This window comes from Scyliorhinus canicula, chromosome 12 (assembly GCF_902713615.1).
Source record: "Scyliorhinus canicula chromosome 12, sScyCan1.1, whole genome shotgun sequence".
Taxonomy (NCBI): domain Eukaryota; kingdom Metazoa; phylum Chordata; class Chondrichthyes; order Carcharhiniformes; family Scyliorhinidae; genus Scyliorhinus; species Scyliorhinus canicula.
The window spans coordinates 164,363,408-164,385,536 of NC_052157.1; the positions used below are offsets into that span (position 1 = coordinate 164,363,408).

Here is a 22,129-nt window from a genome sequence, read left to right on the forward strand (position 1 = left end):
AAGATTGGGGAAACTCGGCTTAGTTTCGAAAAATGAGGGTTAATCTCATTGAAACATACAAAATACTTAAAGGGATGGACAGGGTTGATGCCATCCATCAAATGCTCTCCGATTGGGGAGACTAAAACCGGGAACACAATTTCAAATTAAGGGAGAAACCACTTCGGACCGAGATGAGGAGAATCTTTGGAATTCTCTCACATAACTTTTGTTCTAAAAAAAAGTACAGCTACAATGCTGGTATCTAGCCAATAATGTGGAAAATTGCCCAGGTGTGTTCTGTACACAAGAAGCAGGACTAATCCAACCCAGATAATCACTGCCCTATTAGTCTACTCTCCGTCATCAGAAAAGTGAAGGAACTAGTTATCAACAGTCCTATCAAGCGGCACTTACTCAGCAATAACCTACCCACGGATGCTCAGTGACCCCACCAGGGTCACTCACTCCTGACCTCCTTGCAGCCTTGGCTCAAACATGGACAAAAGAGCTGAATACCAGAGGTGAGGTGAGAGTGACTGCCCTTGACATCAAGGCAGCATTTACATAAGAACATAAGAACTAGGAGCAGGAGTAGGCCATCTGGCCCCTCGAGCCTGCTCCGCCATTCAATTAGATCATGGCTGATCTTTTGTGGACTCAGCTCCACTTTCCGGCCTGAACACCATAACCCTTAATCCCTTTATTCTTCAAAAAACTATCTATCTTTACCTTAAAAACATGTAATGAAGGAGCCTCAACTGCTTCACTGGGCAAGGAATTCCATAGATTCACAACCCTTTGGGTGAAGAAGTTCCTCCTAAACTCAGTCCTAAATCTACTTCCCCTTATTTTGAGGCTATGTCCCCTAGTTCTGCTTTCACCCGCCAGTGGAAACAACCTGCCCGCATCTATCCTATCTATTCCCTTCATAATTTTAAATGTTTCTATAAGATCCCCCCTCATCCTTCTAAATTCCAACGAGTACAGTCCCAGTCTACTCAACCTCTCCTCATAATCCAACCCCTTCAGCTCTGGGATTAACCTAGTGAATCTCCTCTGCACACCCTCCAGTGCCAGTACGTCCTTTCTCAAGTAAGGAGACCAAAACTGAACACAATACTCCAGGTGTGGCCTCACTAACACCTTATACAATTGCAACATTTGATCAAGTATGGCATCAAGGAGCCGTAGCTAAACTGTAGTCAAAGATTATTTATTGTCTTACAGTGTGGCTACTGTTTGGGGGTCTCTACTACTCCTACCAATGTCTCTTTCCCTTGCTATTTTTTAGCTCTGCCCAATTGAACTCGACATCATCTGAGCCTAGAGTCTCTCATAACTGTCCTCATTTCTTATCTTAGCTCACTGGTTTAGCTCACTCAGCTAAATCACTGGCTTTTAAAGCAGACCAAGCGGGCCAGCAGCACGGTTCGATTCCTGTACCAGCCTCCCCGGACAGGCGCCGGAATGTGGCGACTAGGGGCTTTTCACAGTAACTTCATTGAAGCCTACTCGTGACAATAAGCAATTTTCATTTTCATTTCATTAACCGTGCAACCCACCATCTTTTCCTTCCCTTTTGTCCTTCTCAACGGTCAAATGTCCCTGAATCTTAAGTTCCCAGTTTTTATTTCCTTGTAACCATGTTTCCATCTGGCTGTGAGCTCAGATGCATTTACCTTGGTTTGCACCGTCAGTTTATTTACATTATTCCGAATGCTTTTTTCATTAAGGTACAACACCTTTAGGTTTGCCCTTTTGCCATTCTTAATCATCCTAACTTTTCTTTGAACTGTGGCCCTATTTGCCTTTTGGCCTTGATTACCCCATCTACCGTTTTTGCATTTTACTGTTCTTTCTTCTATTAATGTACTTGTTTCTCTTTCCCTTGTCACCCTGCTTAGAATCCCACCCCTCTGTCATTCTAGTTTAAACCCTCCTCTACCACACTAGCAAACACCAGCCTTAGGACATTTATCCTCTTCTTGATATTTGAACAATATTCCTTTTTAACGAGCAATTAGTTCGCACTCACTGCCCAAATTAAATATTTGTTTTGGAAAAGAAAATATCAGTGTACTTCAGGACTTCAAGTATTGTTACCTGCTGTTTAAGCTTCTCTTACATGCATTTTTGAGATGCTTCTGCAAGAATTTCCTGTGCTGCACGGCAGATATTCCTATGGTAAAACATAACTTCAGCAATAGGGAGAAATAGCTGTTGGGATGAAATTCCATGGCAGGTAACCATTAGGGTGCAATGATCTCGAGACACTGCCTTGGGATAATATACAGGGAATGGAGTGAGAGGAACTGGTGCAAGGCTGCCACTCAAAGCACTTAGCAACTTATTTTACTTATTTATGTATCGGTGATTTCCCTGCGTCTTTTGTAAAATTCTTGTCCTCCTTCCATCGTTTTCATCTCCAAAACCTTTGCCTAATCATTATTACTTTCAGCCACAATTGTTTATTTTTTAAAAACCCATTGGAAGCCCTCAGCAGCAGCCGAAACGCAAAGTCAAATATTTCTTGAACCAAGTAGCTCGTCACTTCATGAAATGCAAAATATATCCCCATCTACAAATGCTCACCCCTACTATTTTACAGGAAATACAGGAATAGGATTTGGTCCCAAGAGCCTGTTCCATTATTCAATTGGATCATGGCTGATCCACAATTATTGCCTTTTATCTGCATTGATTCTGCAAATTTTTATACTTTTGCCTGACAAAAATCCATATTGAGTTCTGACATTTCAATTACCATGCCCCCAACCTCATCTTAACAGTTTTATGGGGTAATTCCAGATTTTCATTGCCCTCTGTGTAAAGAAGTGTTTCCTGATATCGTGAATTCTGTCCAGATCGGAAGTCCTGAACAACCTGGCTCTAACTTTAAGGTTATGTTCCCTTTTCTTCTCAACAGAAGAAATAGTTTCTCTCTACTCTATCAGAATCTTTAATTATCTTAATTGCCTCAATTACACCACATAATTCAGAATACCAGCTCCTAAAATCAGTTGTTGGTTTCAGATATGGTATCTTGGCACCAGAAATTATGTTTTAGTAAAATTAGGCTATTTGTAACCACTCAAAATATATGGAACTAAGACGACGTCTCAGTCATTCTCACTCAGTTTATATATTTTTTTTAAAGTTAAATGCTTGAAATATAAAGTGTAAATGTTAAAAATGATCAGTGGGTCAACCAAAGACAAAAGGCAGGTGCTAAGCTTGGAATAGGAACCCAAACATGTACACTTCCGACAGTAAGTTCTTTTCGGGTATTAATTGACACACGATCTGCCAGTTATTGTGTACTTTGGATTTTATATGTATAGGAACTGAGCTTGAAGAATTTATTTTCCTAAATTTGGCACAACTCTTTTTGTTTTTTGATTGAATATACCATCAGTGCTGCCTACTCTAACAACCATCACTTACCTTTTTCACCTCTGTGGGTGCTCGAAGCCCCTCTGGTACAGGATGTGCTAAGGACAATACTGTAGAACATTGAAAGTGGGGATCAGGTACCTGTTCAAGCCGAGGACGTTTGGATTCCAGTGAATCATGATCGGGCTGTCCAGCCACGCTATGGTATGACTGCTCATAGCCACTTCTCCTTTCTTGAGGCCTGAAAAACAATTTGTTTTCCCAAATGAATTTGTCTCTTCATTTTCTCTCCAGCCAAAGGAACTCTCATGTTCACCTGAGTGGACAGACCAGTGAATCAGGAGCTGTGCACAAAATCTATACAACTGAGTGTGCTCTCAGTCAAAGACCACACGTTTGAAGTAAGGTCCTCAAGTTACAGACATAAGTAACAACAGGAAATTATGCTGTGAAAACATAGAACATAGAACGATACAGCGCAGTACAGGCCCTTCGGCCCTCGATGTTGCACCGACATGGAAAAAAAATCTAAAGGCCATCTAACCTACACTATGCACTTATCATCCATATGCTTATCCAATAAATTTTTAAATGCCCTCAATGTTGGCGAGTTCACTACTGTTGCAGGTAGGGCATTCCACGGCCTCACCACTCTTTGCGTAAAAAACCCACCTCTGACCTCTGTCCTATATCTATTACCCCTCAATTTAAGGCTATGTCCCCTCGTGCTAGCCACCTCCATCCGCGGGAGAAGGCTCTCGCTGTCCACCCTATCTAACCCTCTGATCATTTTGTATGCCTCTATTAAGTCACCTCTTAACCTTCTTCTCTCTAACGAAAACAACCTCAAGTCCATCAGCCTTTCCTCATAAGATTTTCCCTCCATACCAGGCAACATCCTGGTAAATCTCCTCTGCACCCGTTCCAAAGCTTCCACGTCCTTCCTATAATGAGGCGACCAGAACTGTACGCAATACTCCAAATGCGGCCGTACTAGAGTTTTGTGCAACTGCAACATGACCTCATGGCTCCGGAACTCAATCCCTCTACCAATAAAAGCCAACACACCATAGGCCTTCTTCACAACCCTATCAACCTGGGTGGCAACTTTCAGGGATCTATGTACATGGACACCGAGATCCCTCTGCTCATCCACACTGCCAAGAATTTTACCATTAGCCAAATATTCCACATTTCTGTTATTCTTTCCAAAGTGAATCACCTCACACTTCTCCACATTAAACTCCATTTGCCACCTCTCAGCCCAGCTCTGCAGCTTATCTATGTCCCTCTGTAACCTGCAACATCCTTCCGCACTGTCTACAACTCCACCGACTTTAGTGTCGTCTGCAAATTTACTCACCCATCCTTCTGCGCCCTCCTCTAGGTCATTTATAAAAATGACAAACAGCAACGGCCCCAGAACAGATCCTTGTGGTACGCCACTCGTAACTGAACTCCATTCTGAACATTTCCCATCAACTACCACTCTCTGTCTTCTTTCAACTAGCCAATTTCTGATCCACATCTCTAAATCACCCTCAATCCCCAGCCTTCGTATTTTTTGCAATAGCCGACCGTGGGGAACCTTATCAAACGCTTTACTGAAATCCATATACACCACATCAACTGCTCTACCCTCGTCTACCTGTTCAGTCACCTTCTCAAAGAACTCGATAAGGTTTGTGAGGCATGACCTACCCTTCACAAAACCATGCTGACTGTCCCTAATCATATTATTCCTATCTAGATGATTATAAATCGTATCTTTTATAATCCTCTCCAAGACTTTACCCACCACAGACGTTAGGCTCACCGGCCTATAGTTACCGGGGTTATCTCTACTCCCCTTCTTGAACAAAGGGACCACATTTGCTATCCTCCAGTCCTCTGGCACTATTCCTGTAGCCAATGATGACCTAAAAATCAAAGCCAAAGGCTCAGCAATCTCTTCCCTGGCTTCCCAGAGAATCCTAGGATAAATCCATTCCGGCCCCGGGGACTTATCTATTTTCACCTTGTCCAGAATTGCCAACACTTCTTCCCTACGCACCTCAATGCCATCTATTCTAATAGCCTGGGTCTCAGCATTCTCCTCCACAATATTATCTTTTTCTTGAGTGAATACTGACGAAAAGTATTCATTTAGTATCTCGCTTATCTCCTCAGCCTCCACACACAACTTCCCACCACTGTCCTTGACTGGCCCTACTCTTACCCTAGTCATTCTTTTATTCCTGACATACCTATAGAAAGCTTTTGGGTTTTCCTTGATCCTACCTGCCAAAGACTTCTCATGCCCCCTCCTTGCTCGTCTCAGCTCTCTCTTTAGATCCTTCCTCGCTTCCTTGTAACTATCAAGCGCCCCAACTGAAACTTCATGCCTCATCTTCACATAGGCCTCCTTCTTCCTCTTAACAAGAGATTCCACTTCTTTGGTAAACCACGGTTCCCTCGCTCGACCCCTTCCTCCCTGCCTGACTGGTACGTACTGATCAAGAACATGCAATAGCTGTTCCTTGAACAAGCTCCACATATCCAGTGTGCCCAACCCTTGCAGCCTACTTCTCCAACCAACACATCCTAAGTCATGTCTAATGGCATCATAATTGCCCTTCCCCCAGCTATAACTCTTGCCCTGCGGGGTATACTTATCCCTTTCCATCACTAACGTAAAGGTCACCGAATTGTGGTCACTGTTTCCAAAGTGCTCACCTACCTCCAGGTCTAACACCTGGCCTGGTTCATTACCCAAAACCAAATCCAATGTGGCCTCGCCTCTTGTTGGCCTGTCAACATATTGTGTCAGGAAACCCTCCTGCACACATTGTACAAAGAATGACCCATCTAATGTACTCGAACTATATCTTTTCCAGTCAATATTTGGAAAGTTAAAGTCTCCCATAACAACTACCCTGTTACTTTCGCTCTTTTCCAGAATCATCTTCGCCATCCTTTCCTCTACATCCCTAGAACTATTAGGTGGCCTATAGAAAACTCCCAACAGGGTGACCTCTCCTTTCCTGTTTCTAACCTCAGCCCATACTACCTCGGAAGAAGAGTCCCCATCTAGCATCCTTTCCGCCACCGTAATACTGTCCTTGACTAGCAGCGCCACACCTCCCCCTCTTTTGCCCCCTTCTCTGAGCTTACTAAAACACCTAAACCCCGGAACCTGCAACAACCATTCCTGTCCCTGCTCTATCCATGTCTCTGAAATGGCCACAACATCGAAGTCCCAGGTACCAATCCATGCTGCCAGTTCCCCAACCTTATTTCGTATACTCCTGGCATAGAAGTAGACACACTTCAAACCACCTACCTGAACACTGGCACCCTCCTGCGAAGTCAAATCTGTGCTCCTGACCTCTATACTCTCAATCTCCCGTACCCCAAAACTACAATCCAGGTTCCCATGCCCCTGCTGAATTAGTTTAAACCCCCCCAAAGAGCACTAACAAATCTCCCCCCCAGGATATTGGTGCCCCTCAGGTTCAGATGTAGACCATCCTGTCTATAGAGGTCCCACCTTCCCCAGAAAGAGCCCCAGTTATCCAGAAATCTGAATCCCTCCCGCCTGCACCATCCCTGTAGCCACGTGTTTAATTGCTCTCTCTCCCTATTCCTCATCTCACTATCACGTGGCACGGGCAACAACCCAGAGATAACAACTCTGTTTGTTCTAGCTCTGAGCTTCCATCCTAGCTCCCTAAAGGCCTGCCTGACATCCTTGTCCCCTTTCCTACCTATGTCGTTAGTGCCAATGTGGACTACGACTTGGGGCTGCTCCCCCTCCCCCTTAAGGACCCGGAAAACACGATCCGAGACATCACGTACCCTTGCACCTGGGAGGCAACATACCAAACGTGAGTCTCTCTCGCTCCCACAAAATCTCCTATCTGTGCCCCTGACTATTGAGTCCCCAATTACTAATGTTCTACTCCTTTCCCCCCTTCCCTTCTGAGCAACAGGGACAGACTCCGTGCCAGAGGCCCGTACCCCATGGCTACCCCATTCCTTTTCCCCAAAGGAAAGTAAGAGTGAATTCCATACCTAATGGTAGAGGAAGGAAAAAAAAAGACAGAAGAAAAGGTACATTCATGAAAATCTGCAAATTAAGGAAGATGAATGGACATTAAAATAAACAGGCTTGGATAAGCAAGCCGGAAGGCGGCAGAGTTAACAATAGGAATATAGTTACAGACTAAGCCTAACCCAAGATCACAAAGTTCTGAAGTTGCTTGAATTCACAACCTAATGAAGCTGGGTTAATTAGAGTAATGTGCTACCACTGCGTCGTGCTGACATTCAAGTCCATTAAGCGGCAAGTCCAAACCGTGTGATTTCTCTGCCAGATCCTAAATGACAGATTTCAGCACTGCCAATCCACTTCCTAATTGGCGGTATCAGGGTAGAAAGTGCTATGTGGTGCAGGAGGAGTGCATAGTTGGGGCTGAAGCACATCATTCTGCATCTGGCGGTGTTACATCTGACCTCAGAATGCCAGCTACTAGAAAAGGAAAGGGTCCCATTCCCAGCACTAACTTGCTTTGCTAGTTTCTTACCTGAATGAGCACAAAACATTAAATACATAAGTGACCTCAACAAACATAATGAGGTATCATCTTACAAGTATTGCTGAAAGAGGAAATATAGAACTTTTGAACAGAGCATGTATATTAAATATAAATGAGCATGTAGGAAAGGGTTACATAGCACCAAAATAGCCCTTCCAGCTGGACTACACTGTATCCACCTGGTTTAACTCTGGTGTCTCCAAGAATCTATCTTTGCGCACCTTTACTTATTGTAGGTCCTGCAATTTCTCACATGTATGCTGTGTGGTGACATAATCTGAAAACACAATGCCAGATTCCACTTGCACGCAGACAGCACCCAGCTCCACCTCACCACCGTCTCTCTCATCATTTCCAACGTCTCGAAACTGTCAAGTGTCTTATCTGACATCCAGTAAAGAATGGGCAGAAATGAGGAAGACTGAAGCCAATGTCACCAGACCCTAGTAGAAACTTCATCAGGGACAGTTTCAAAGTGTGTGGATGATACAAACTGAGAAGTATTGTAAACTGTGCAAAGGACTGTAGAACTACAAAGGGACACAGACAAGTTGGTGGAGTGGGCAGATAGGTGGCAGATGAAGTTCAATGTGGAGAAATGCAAGATGATCCATTCTGGTAGGAAGAACATGGAGAGACAATAAAAAATAAGCAGCAAATTCCAAAAGGGGCGCAGGAATGGATGGACCTGGGTGTATATGTGCACAGGTCATTGAAGGACAAATGCAGAGAGCAGTTCATAAAACCTACAGCATTCTGGGTTTTAATAATAGGGGCATAGAGCACATGAGCAAGGATGTTATGCTGAACTTATGGACCTCAGCTGGAATATTGTGTATATTGTTATGACACCCTGGGCTCTTGTACACTTAATTCCAGCCCCACAGGCCCCGGAGTCACTACACAAGTAAATTAACCAATCATTCTTATGAAAATACCCAATGTCTTTGGCCCTTGGCTGCCCAATAATTACAGTCACCAGATTTGTAAATATAAACACAATTAGTGTTTATTTATAGCAAGAACTAGCCTACAGCCTCTGATGAAATGCATCGCCTCAAACCTCTCTGCATTAAAATCCATCTGTCACTCAGCTGCCCATTCTGCTAGCCTAACTATGTCCTGTTGCAGTCAATAAGTTCAAAGAGCTTGGATTATTTACTCTGGAGCATCATAGAAAGTGATAATAATGTCTACAGAATAATGAAAGGGCTGGATACCCTACCTATTGATATATTATTCTGTTTAACAGATTGTGGAGGATATGGGGCAATAGTCTGAACTACTCAAGAGTGAGGGTAAACTCTGTGCCAACTCTGCCATTAAGAGGGAGCTGGACCAGTTCCTGAATGGGACAGAAATTGTATCCTGAGGAGTGAAATGTCTATATAAATAAGACTTAGTCCATGCAATCTCTTGGGCAGGTTTCAATTGGTTGAGGAGATTAGAATGCAGAATAATTTTTCCCTTAAAGACGATGTGTCTGCAGGGTGGATGCTCAGACAGGGTTGAGGAAGTGATGTTGAGTTCAGCTATAATGGACCAACCATCATTATATGGGGCAGGTATGAGGTTCAGCTGGTCTGATCTTGCCCATCATTTTTGTATGTTGCTATGTTTTAGGAAAATTCAATTTGAGCGGCATGGACAAGCTGGGCCAAAGGGCCTGTTTCCATGCTGTAAACATCTATGACTCTCTATGAGATGATCAGATGCAAGGCCAGCAGTATAAGGTCCCAAAATTCTGATAAGTCAGCAGCCGCATAGTTCAGATGATGTGTCAGCACAATGCACAAAACAGACAACCATGGCCACGTAACAATCTCTGGCTCATCTAACATTCACATTCTGGGACAACTTTGTTTGATTTTAGTCTCTGAGCCATCATTAACTTTAACCTCTGGAAATATTGTGAAAGCAAATATCATTCAGCTATTTCCTTCATTCTGCTTCTCAGGGTTATATGCATGGACTTGCTCCTTCTTCAGTCTGCTCTGCAGGGTTGTCAGGGCAAACCATGATCTCAAAGTTCGTTGTCAGTGTGGAAATAGGGTAAAACAATTTAGCTCCCACCAACCACTGTTAACAGACAGAAAGCTATAACTAGGGGTCACTGCTGAAAAACAAATGGTCGCTATTTTAAGACAAAGATGAGGAGATTTATTTTACTCAGCGAGTTGAGAGTATTTGGAGCTCTGTTCCTCAAAAGGCGGTGAAAACAAAATATTTGAATATTTTTAAGGCAGAGTTAGATAGTTTCTTGATAAGCAAGTGGGTGAAAGGCTACGGGGAAGTAGGCGGAAATGTGGAGTTCAAATTGCAGGCAGATCTAATTGAATGGCAGAACAGGCTCGAGGGGCTGAATGGCCTATTCCAGTTCCTAATTTATATATTGGCCTTGTCAATGGAAGCTAAATAAAATAATAATAATCTTTATTAGTGCCACAAGTAGGTTTACATTAACACTGCAATGAAGTTACTGTGACAATCTCACTCACCTTTCAGAGGCTGGATGGAACTCGGAAAGAAGCGACGGGCGTCTCCGCAGCTGCTGATGCTGTAAGAGCTGCGACTCCTGAAGGTGAGGTCGATAATCTGGAACTGCAAATTCCTGCAAAACAATAAAATACTTGATCAGAAGTTTTGCAGGTTAAGCACAGGAAACATTTAAAAAATAGAATGCAGTTAAATAGTAATACTTGTGGGGAATAAGCAAATAATTTGACCCGGCACATTTTTCAGCACACAGCTGCACAACTAACAAGAGAATCAGCCTATTGTACTCGAAACTCAAAAGATCCATAATGACACTTCCATAATAGTGCTGAGGTCCAAGACAACTAAAGTCAAACAGCAGGTGGTATGTGCCCTTCTTCACTGTGTGCCAGCAGGTGGCAGCTTGATGTTTTCCACACTTCTGGCAACCAGTCTTTGGTCCACAAAATGTCTGGCCTCAGACACTCTGTCAGCTTAGTGATAGAAACTGGGCAGCATTGGCAAGCTGGGCCAAAGGGCCTGTTTCCATGCTGCAACATCTGTGACTCTAAGCATGGAGATCACTTCCTTTACAATGTAGTGACTTCCAACAGCGCTGACCTCACAACTACACGAGGTGCCTTAAGTAACGTAACGTACTGCTGTATCACAAAGCAGTTAGGAGAGGAAGAAGCATGTTCAGGGGCAGCGTGAAATGACTCTCGTGAGATTTGACTCATTGGGCATGATAACGGGAGTGGCAAGAATGTGAAAAAGACAGCTGAACAGATGATTGCAAATAATAACAAACAGGTACGGGTAAAGTGGTCATAGTCCCAGATAACCATCGGCTGCTTGCCCCTTTGAGGGGGAGAGCTGACTGGAGCTGAGTTAATCTGAGGGTCACCACACCTCAGGCGAGGTGCAAGGTTGAGAAGGCGGGGCCTTCATGAATAACCTCAGTCGTTACGGTAATTGAATCCGCGCTGCTGGCCTCGTTCTGCATCACGAACCAGCTGTCTAGCCAAGTGAGCTAAACTGGCTCCAAATCTGCAGACTATCTAACCAACAACACATGAGTGTGATTTTTGGATCCATCTTTTTTACAGCATGCAATAGTGGCTGTTCCTCTCACTGCTACCCAAGCCTGCCAAATTGAGCATTATATTTATGTTCTGTTCTCTTAATGCATTTAAATCATTATTTGTATAAATGCCAAGAAAGGGATTTAACCAGACAACGCAGTATAACAGGACAGGAAGCATCCCACCCCTGGAGAGGGAACCACATATTGATGTGGTCAAACTGCTGGCCATTAACCAGAGGTCTAACAAAGCTTTTGGGCATCAATGCGTTTAGGAGTCCACAGAACACAGACCCCACAGCTATTACAGCAGTCAACAGAAATTTAACCTTTTGGTTACCAAAATGAGCAAGTTGAGTTAGAAAGTGCAGAGGGGCTAAATAAGGAATTAAGAGGGGCAAAAGGAGTATGAGAATGCATTAGAGGTCAACATCTTGCTCATCAGGCATTCAGGCTTCATGACCAGCCCACCTCGTTGTCTCCATATACTCTGGATGCTTGGCACGCCAAGGCCAACATAAATTAAAACCAAAAAGTCCTTTATAAACACAAATAATCAAAGGATAGTAACAGTAAGGCTGATTAAGGAAAGGGGTATATTCGACTGCCCGTGACTCATCCTCCACATCTCATCCGGTTCAGTCTCAGCAACACTCCATCCGGGGCAAGTTTGAATGAGCCATTGGACAGCTAAAAAAACAACATCTCAGGAGGTGAAATCCCCGCTGTAATTCTGAAACTAGGCAAAGATACAGTTCTGGCACAGCTGCACTATCTCATATCCATCATCTGGGAAAAGGAATGCATGCCATGGGATCCCAGGTCTGCTTGTGGAATGCCATAAATGACTCCGTGTTCTTATGGAAGCAGAGGGCATGGCTGTGATACTCAATGTGTACTCTCTATCTGTCGGTGCTATGTCCTTTCGGCCGACGTAATTTCGTCCAACGACACTTCGTCCACGTCTTTTGGTCCAACGTCTTTTTGTCCGCACGTCTTTTGGTCCAACGTCTTTTTGTCCGATGATTTTTTTCGTCAAAGATTTTTTGTGACTTGTTACGTTTTTTTGTCGGATGATTTTTTTTGTCAAAGACTTTTTGTAACTTGACTTTTTGTAACTTGCTTATTAGCACTCCACTCCACTCCCTACATTAACTTTTTGTAAATAGAAATCTTCTCTAATGCACATAGCAAGGTATAATATGCAATAAAGGATTATTACCGGTCTCTTTCCTTTAACGAGCCTCGTTAAAGGATAGTTATTATCGTTCTCTTTCCTTTAACGAGCCTCGTTAAAGGATAGATATTATCGTTCTCTTTCTTAATTCGCCCATCCCGAAATGGCAAAGTTCATTGTGTCAACGAAGAGCAAAAGGAAGGTAGCTGATGGAAATAACTACATCTACGATTTTCATTCGAGCAGTCCAAACCTAGGAAAAGAATACTGGAGATGTGAGAAAAGAAGGCTGTGTTCAGTGCGGATTCACACGGTAACGGAAAACAATGAGCCGAAAATTATTTATTTCTCTAATGAGCACCTTCATCCAGCTGATGTTGATTCGTTAAATGCTAGAAAAGCAGTTGCAGAAATAAAGCATGAAGCAGTGGAAAACATAGCAGCAAGTTCGCGTAGCATACTAGCGGCCAAGTTTACGCAGCTATCAGAAAATACCTGCTCTCAACTCCCTAGGTTGCCCGTCGTCTCAAGGACTATTCAAAGGAGCCGACAAAAAAATTCTGGATTTCCCGCTAATCCAGCGGCTAGACACGGTTTTGAAATACCTGACAAATATTGTAAACTTGACAATGGCGAACAGTTTCTGAGATACGATTCGGGCGCTGAGGATCAACAGCGCTTACTAGTATTCGCATCAGAAAGTGCTCTTCAGGATTTAGCATCATATCGTCATTGGGCATGCGATGGGACATTCAAGATTGTGCTACAACAGTGGTTTCAACTGTTCTGCATTCATGTACAAGTTAAAGGAAGCAGTTTTCCACGGGTGTTTGCATTACTGCCGAATAAAAGCAGACATACGAATTACTTTTTGACCAATTGAAAATTATGCAACCTAATGCAGATCTGATTGATATCATGGCAGATTTCGAAGTTGCAGTTCACAAGGCAATTAATTCATCATTCCTTAATGCATCTGTCGTGGCATGTTTGTTTCATTTGAGCCAATCTGTGTTTCGAAAAATTACCGAATAAGGCCTCAAAGAAAAATACAATACAGACTCTGAATTCTGTCTTAAAATTCGATGTTTTTCAGCATTAGCTTTCCTCCCCGTTGAAGATGTCGAAGAAGCTTATGAAGATTTGATAGACGATGAAGAAATACCTGCTGAATTCATCGTTTACTTCGACTCGACTTACATAGGCATTGTGAGAGGACGTGGTGCCAGACGAAGGAGAGAAACACCTACATTCCCGACAGCTGTATGGAATGTTAATCAGCGTGTTCTACAAGATCTACCGAGAACAAATAATGCTGCTGAGGGGTTTCATTCTGCGATAAAGCGTTCGGCGGGTGGAGCTCATTTGAATATCTGGAGGTTAATCAAAACTCTGAAGGAAGAGGAAGGGTTCATAATAGGCAAAAAGGCTCAAATTCTTCGGGGAGATCAGTCGACTTCATGTACGCGATATAAGAAAATAACTGAACGCCTCAAAAGATTGGTCGTTGAATATGATTCTACAACAAAAATTGATTTCTTGAGGAATGTTGCTTACAATTTACATCAATTTTAAGTAATTTCGGGAATTTTAAGTAATTAGTAAACTTTTAGATTTTTTAACTGCATTTTTCAACTTGCATTTTATCAATTACTTGCATTTTAGCAATTAAATTCACTTGCTGTATTGTACTTGCATTTTATCAATTAAATGGTTTTATACGGAGTTAATTTGTAATTGGATAATTGGACGAAGTGACGTTGGACCAAAAGACGTGCGGACAAAAAGACGTTGGACCAAAAGACGTGGACGAAGTGTCGTTGGACGAAGTGACGTCGGACGAAAAGACGCGACACGCTATCTGTCTCCCCCTATGAAGAGTGCCAATGTAGAGGGGTGATGTGGTAACAATATCAGAGAGAAGAAGCCATGATGCGGCGTTGGACTGGGGCGGGCACAGTAAGAAGTCTGACAACACAAGGTTAAGGTCCAACAGGTTTGTTTTGAATCAGTAGCTTCCGGAGCACAGCTCCTTCCTCAGGTGAATCACCCAGCCGCGGCAGGGGGAGGGGTGCATCGAGTCCTCATTGAAATGAAATGAAAATCGCTTATTGTCACGAGTAGGCTTCAATGAAGTTACTGTGAAAAGCCCCTAGTCGCCACATTCCGACGCCTGTCCGGGGAGGCTGGTACGGGAATCGAACCATGCTGCTGGCCTGCTTGGTCTGCTTTCAAAGCCAGCGATTTAGCCCAGTGAGTTAAACCAGCCCCTGGAGAGTTACTCTCCTCTGGTGATGCCACACTGGTATTACATATTCGGGAATGAAGTGGATCAAGTGGAAAGTGTCACAGTGGGAGAGTATTTTGAGAATCAGAGTATTCTGATTGAGAATCAGAATATCATAAGATTTAGATTAATATGGAGAAGACTAAAGAGCAAACTATAATAAAAATGCTTAACTGGAAGAGGGCTAACACCAGCAAATGGAAACGGGTCTGAGCCAGGTGGAGTTAAAGGCTGGCAGGGAAATGCAATGGAGCAATGGATAAAGAACCATTAATGAGGAAATTGTTTGGTACATTGAGGTACATTCCTACAAGGCGGGTTCGGCGGCCAGAGCTCCCTTAATAAGCAACTTAGAGAATAGGATGAAGCAGAAAAAATGAGAGTATGTCAGATGTCGGCTTGATAATACAAGGCAGAATTAAGCTAAATATAAATAGTTCAGAAGTGAAAAAGCAAAATGATGAAAGAGTCTGTATGAGAATGGATTAATGACCAACATGAAATGGAATCTAAAGGTTGCTATAAGAGTTTAGAAAAATGAGAGGTGACGTTATTGAAACATATCGGATTCACAGGGTGCTTGACAGGGTAGATACTGAGAGGATGTTTCCTCTTGTAGGACAGTCTAGGACCAGGGGGCGTAATCTCAGCGTAAGGGGTCGCACATTTAATATAGAGAAGAGCAGGAATTTCTTCTTTTAGAGGGGAGTGAATCTGTGGAATTCTTTACCGCAAAGAGCTGTAGAGGCTGGGTGCCAAGAACTACAATGAATTGAATTGAAGTTAATACAGTATGGCTCTCTTACACATACTAGAAGCTACATACATTCACAAACAGGAAGGACCCTGTCCTTTGCAGACCGAGGGTGTCCACCCATTGCGTCTCTTCCAACTACACAAAAGTTTGGGGGACAGCCATTCCCCAGTTCATTCTCCATGTCAATACCTTGAACAATCAGAGTCCACCTGTCTGGTTTGAATTTGAACAAAGGCTTGTTCCCTAATGCTTTCTCCATGGCAAAGCCTCTAACTATCAGGGTCCACTTGCAACCAATCAGCACTTTCTTCTCATACACTATAAATTGTTGTTCCCTTTACTATTCGTATTCTTGCAAACAGTCCTGAGGATGCAAGATAGAACATAGAACGATACAGCGCAGTACAGGCCCTTCGGCCCTCGATGTTGCACCGACATGGAAAAAAAACTAAAGGCCATCTAACCTACACTATGCCCTTATCATCCATATGTTTATCCAATAAATTTTTAAATGCCCTCAATGTTGGCGAGTTCACTACTGTTGCAGGTAGGGCATTCCACGGCCTCACCACTCTTTGCGTAAAAAACCCACCTCTGACCTCTGTCCTATATCTATTACCCCTCAATTTAAGGCTATGTCCCCTCGTGCTAGCCACCTCCATCCGCGGGAGAAGGCTCTCACTGTCCACCCTATCTAACCCTCTGATCATTTTGTATACCTCTATTAAGTCACCTCTTAACCTTCTTCTCTCTAACGAAAACAACCTCAAGTCCATCAGCCTTTCCTCATAAGATTTTCCCTCCATACCAGGCAACATCCTGGTAAATCTCCTCTGCACCCGTTCCAAAGCTTCCACGTCCTTCCTATAATGAGGCGACCAGAACTGTACGCAATACTCCAAATGCGGCCGTACTAGAGTTTTGTACAACTGCAACATGACCTCATGGCTCCGGAACTCAATCCCTCTACCAATAAAGGCCAACACACCATAGGCCTTCTTCACAACCCTATCAACCTGGGTGGCAACTTTCAGGGATCTATGTACATGGACACCGAGATCCCTCTGCTCATCCACACTACCAAGAATTTTACCATTAGCCAAATATTCCGCATTCCTGTTATTCTTTCCAAAGTGAATCACCTCACACTTCTCCACATTAAACTCCATTTGCCACCTCTCAGCCCAGGTCTGCAGCTTATCTATGTCCCTCTGTAACCTGCAACATCCTTCCGCACTGTCTACAACTCCACCGACTTTAGTGTCGTCTGCAAATTTACTCACCCATCCTTCTGCGCCCTCCTCTAGGTCATTTATAAAAATGACAAACAGCAACGGCCCCAGAACAGATCCTTGTGGTACACCACTCGTAACTGAACTCCATTCTGAACATTTCCCATCAACTACCACTCTCTGTCTTCTTTCAACTAGCCAATTTTCACCTTGTCCAGAAGTGCCAACACTTCTTCCCTACGCACCCCAATGCCATCTATTCTAATAGCCTGGGTCTCAGCATTCTCCTCCACAACATTATCTTTTTCCTGAGTGAATACTGACGAAAAGTATTCATTTAGTATCTCGCTTATCTCCTCAGCCTCCACACACAACTTCCCACCACTGTCCTTGACTGGCCCTACTCTTACCCTAGTCATTCTTTTATTCCTGACATACCTATAGAAAGCTTTAGGGTTATCCTTGATCCTACCTGCCAAAGACTTCTCATGTCCCCTCCTTGCTCGTCTCAGCTCTCTCTTTAGATCCTTCCTCGCTTCCTTGTAACTATCAAGCGCCCCAACTGAAACTTCACGCCTCATCTTCACATAGGCCTCCTTCTTCCTCTTAACAAGAGATTCCACTTCTTTGGTAAACCACGGTTCCCTCGCTCGACCCCTTCCTCCCTGCCTGACTGGTACGTACTTATCAAGAACATGCAATAGCTGTTCCTTGAACAAGCTCCACATATCCAGTGTGCCCAACCCTTGCAGCCTACTTCTCCAACCTACACATCCTAAGTCATGTCTAATGGCATCATAATTGCCAACAGACATGTTGTCGAAGATGAAAAGCTTCGACAACATGTCTCTTATTTCAGCAAAGTTCAATGTTTGGAGAAATTACCTGTTCATGTATGAAAGGAAACAGAGGAAATGCTGAGGTCTCTGGGCACTCAGATTCACAGCAAATTCGTAAGCAAAGCGAAGGTTCCAGTACACTTTTGGTTAATGCTGCTATCAAAGCATTAGATGAGCCAAACACAATGCTGACTATTATGTTTGTGCCCAATACACTTATTGATTTCTGAACTGACCTAACTTTTTTTGCTATTTACATGTTGATTGAAGGGTCATTGTCTGGGGCACAAAGTTCAGATTGCAAAACTTCATCTGCACTGCCTCCTGATCTTGAACTTCTTCCAAAAATATTGTTCCATTTCCAATATAAATGGCTCTTCAAACATCAAAATATTGAAAGCAATCGGTGACCCATTAAACTACAGCATATTTAAGGCAGGGCGGATGTTGGCAGGTCAGCTCCGCAGGGAGGCCACGGCGAGGGAGATGCTTTGTGTGCGGGACAAGACGGGGGACTTGGTGGTGGCTCTGGAACAGATTAAAGAGAAGTTCTATAGGGACCTCTATAAGTTGGAACCACCGGAGGAGGAGCGGGAGACGAGGAAGCTTTTGCTTGGGCTAGCGTGTGGAGGTTGGAGGCGGCGGAGAGGGCAGGGTTGGAGCAGCAGGTGGGGGAGGAGGAGGTGAAGGTGGCGATTGGGAGGATGCAGCCAAGGAAGACGGCAAGGCCCGATGGGTTTCCGGACAAATTTCTAAAAGATTTAAAGATAGACTGGCGCTGTTGATGGTGGGAATGTTTGAGGACCTGATGGTTAGGGGTGTCTTGCCCCAAACAATGGGGCAGGCCTCCATCTCGCTGTTGTTAAAGAAGGACAAGGATCCGGGGGAGTGTGGGTCATGTAGGCCCATTTCTCTGCTCATTGTGGATGCCAAGATACTGGCAAGGGTGCTGCCGTTAAGGTTGGCAGGGTGCCTTCCAAAGGTGATTGGGGAGCACCAGGCGGGGTTCGTAAAGGGAAGTCAGCTGTCCTCGAATGTGAGGAGGTTGTTGATCATGATGCTTTCTCCGACAGAGGGGAGGGAGATAGAGGCGATGGTGGCGTTAGATGCAGAGAAGATGGTCAATCGGGTGGAGTGGAGGTATTTGATGGCGGTACTGGAGAAATTTGGGATTGGGCCGAAGTTTGTTCCGTGGGTGCAGCTCCTATACAAGGGCGCACCAACAGCACAAATTCAGGGTATTTGCATTGCATCAGGGTACAAGGCAGGGATGCCCTATGTCTCTCCCCCCCCCCCCCCCCCCCCCCCCCTTCTGTTTGCATTGGCTATAGAGCCCTTGGCCATTGTGCTGAAGAGCTTGGGGTTGTGGAAGGGGATAATTGGGGGAGGGATGGAACATAGGGTGTCCTTATATGTAGATGACTTGCTGCTGGATATTTCAGAGCCGAGCTCCTTGATGGGGAGCATAAAGGGGTTGCTGCAGAGATTTGGGATGGTTTCAGGGTACAAATTGCATTGAGGAAAAAGTGAGTATTTTGAGGGGTCTCCCCTCCTGAAGTGGGAGCGAGTTTGGAGGGGAGGGGTGGGGAGAGCTGCCACTCCGCCTGGCGGTGTCTCGGTTTAGGTATTTGGGGGGTAGGTGGCCCGGGATTAGGCAGGGCTTTGGAAGTTTAACTTCACTAGTTTGGTGGGAGGGTGAAGGCAGATTTGCTGATGTGGGACAATCTCCCTCTGCCGTTGGCAGGCCGGGTGCAGGCAGTAGAGATGAATGTTTTGCCGCAATTCTGATCTCCTCGTTTGTCTGGGCAGGGAAGGTGGGCAGGATTAGGGGGGTGATACTGTTGGGGGGGGGTATCTGTTTGGGCAGTAGGGTTAGGAAGATGGTGCTTCAGAGAGGCTGGCAGTCAGGGGGTCTGGCCCTTGCCAATCGGTGGCAGCGAATGCTGAGAAGGTGCAGAGTTGGGGTAAGGAGCCGGAGGCTTTGTGAGTGGAGATGGAGGCAGGCTCTTGTAAGGGGTCAGGGTTGTGGGTACTTGCAACGAAGCCGCTCCCATTCGCCCCAGGGACGTATTGAGGGAGTCCGGTGGTGGTGGCCACACTAAAGATATGGAGGCAATTTCAGCAGCACTTTAGGTTAGGGTGGGGTTGATGTTGATGCCGACCAGAGGGAATCATGTGTTTGAGCCAGTAAGGATGGATGCTGGGTTTCGAGGGTGGGAGGAGCAGGGGGTGACGGAGATGAAGGACATATTTCTAGAAGGACGGTTCCCGAGTTTGGAAGAGTTGATGGAGATTGGGATTCCACAGGGCGAGGCTTGTAGGTATATGCAGGTGCGGGTCTTTGCAAAAAAGGTTTTCCGACTTTTCCTTTGGCGCCACTTTCTTCGTTGTTGGAGGGGTTGTTTGGGAGGGGGGGGGTCACCTCGCCGATTTATGGGAGTATGCTGGAGGAGGTGTCAAAGGGGGGGGGGGTCAAGGTCAAGTGGTAGGTGGTGCTCGGGATAATGCTGGAAGAGGCGTTGACATGTGAGTTGCTGTTGAAGGTGAACCCCTCAACCTTGTGCGTGAGGCTGGGGCTGATGCGGCTAAAGATGGTGCACAGGGCGCACCTGACGAAGTCGAGGATGAGCTGGTTGTTTGGGGGGAGTGGAGAACATTTACGAGTGCTGTGGGAGGGGTCCGGCCAATCATAGAACATAGAACAGTACAGCACAGAACAGGCCCTTCGGCCTTCGATGTTGTGCCGAGCAATGATCACCCTACTCAAACCCACGCATGCACCCTATACCCGTAACCCAACAACCCCCCCTTAACCGTACTTATTTAGGACACTACGGTCAATTTAGCGTGCCCAATCCACCCAAGCTGCACATCTTTGGACTGTGGGAGGAAACCGGAGCACCCGGAGGAAACCCACGCACACACGGGGAGGACGTGCAGACTCCACACAGACAGTGACCCAGCCGGGAATCGAACCTGGGACCCTGGAGCTGTGAAGCATTTATGCTAACCACCATGCTACCGTGCTGCCCCAGGTTCTGGTCCTGCCCGAAGTTGGAGAGATTTTGGAGGTTGTTTTTCAGCACTACGCCAACAATCTTTCACATAGATTTGGAACCAAGTCCCCGAGGGCCATATTTGAGGTGTCAATATCCAATAATCTAACCAATATCCTGGGGGGGAGATTTGCTAGTGCTCTTCGGGGGGGTTTAAACTAATTCAGCAGGGGGATGGGAACCTAAATTGTAGTCCCAGTGTACAGGATGTTGAGAGTAGTGAGGTCAGGGATAGGGTTAAAAGTTCGAAAGAGGGCACCGGCAAGCAGGACGCTGGTTTGAAGTGTGTCTACTTCAACGCCAGGAGCATCCGGAATAAGGTGGGTGAGCTTGCAGCATGGGTTGGTACCTGGGATCTCGATGTTGTGGCGATTTCGGAGACATGGGTAGAGCAGGGACAGGAATGGTTGTTGCAGGTTCCAGGATTTAGATGTTTCTGTAAGAACAGAGAAGATGGTAAAAGAGGGGGGGTGTGGCATTGTTAATCAAGGAAAGTATTACGGCGGTAGAAAGGACGCTTGAGGACTCGTCTACTGAGGCAGTATGGGTCGAGGTTAGGAACAGTAGAGGAGAGGTAACCCTGTTGGGAGTTGTCTATAGACCTCCGAATAGTTCCAGAGATGTAGAGGAAAGGATTGCAAAGATGATTCTTGACAGGACCGAGAGTAACAGGGTAGTTGTTATGGGGGACTTTAACTTTCCAAATATTGACTGGAAATACTATAGTTCGCGTACTATAGATGGGTCAGTTTTTGTGCAGTGTGTGCAGGAGGGTTTTCTGACACAGTATGTAGACAGGCCAACAAGGGGCGAGGCCACATTGGATTTGGTACTGGGTAATGAACCCGGCCAGGTGTTAGATTTAGATGTAGGTGAGCACTTTGGTGATAGTGATCACAACTCGGTTATGTTTACTTTAGCAATGGGCAGGGATAGGTATATACCGCAAGGCAAGAATTATAGCTGGGGAAAGGCAATTATGATGCTATTCGGCAAGATTTAGGATGTATAGGATGGGGAAGGAGACTGCAGGGGATGGGTACAATCGAAATGTGGAGCTTTTTCAAGGAACAGCTAGGGCCGCAGGGTAGCATGGTGGTTAGCATAAATGCTTCACAGCTCCAGGGTCCCAGGTTCGATTCCCGGCTGGGTCACTGTCTGTGTGGAGTCTGCACGTCCTCCCCGTGTGCGTGGGTTTCCTCCGGGTGCTCCGGTTTCCTCCCACAGTCCAAAGATGTGCGGGGTTAGGTGGATTGGCCATGCTAAATTG

General features: G+C 45.0%; 1 protein-coding gene across 1 annotated transcript in view; it reads right to left on the reverse strand.

The window, feature by feature from the left end:
- The window catches only part of ncor1 (nuclear receptor corepressor 1), a 356,231-nt gene that overhangs the window by 313,556 nt on the left and 20,546 nt on the right, over positions 1-22,129 (reverse strand). Inside the window, exons 4-6 of the mRNA XM_038814799.1 lie at positions 21,209-21,295; positions 10,451-10,563; positions 3,517-3,616 (exon numbers count right to left, since the gene is read on the reverse strand). Of these exons, the coding sequence (XP_038670727.1) occupies positions 3,517-3,616; positions 10,451-10,563; positions 21,209-21,295 (300 nt within the window). The remainder of the gene's footprint in view (positions 1-3,516; positions 3,617-10,450; positions 10,564-21,208; positions 21,296-22,129) is intronic.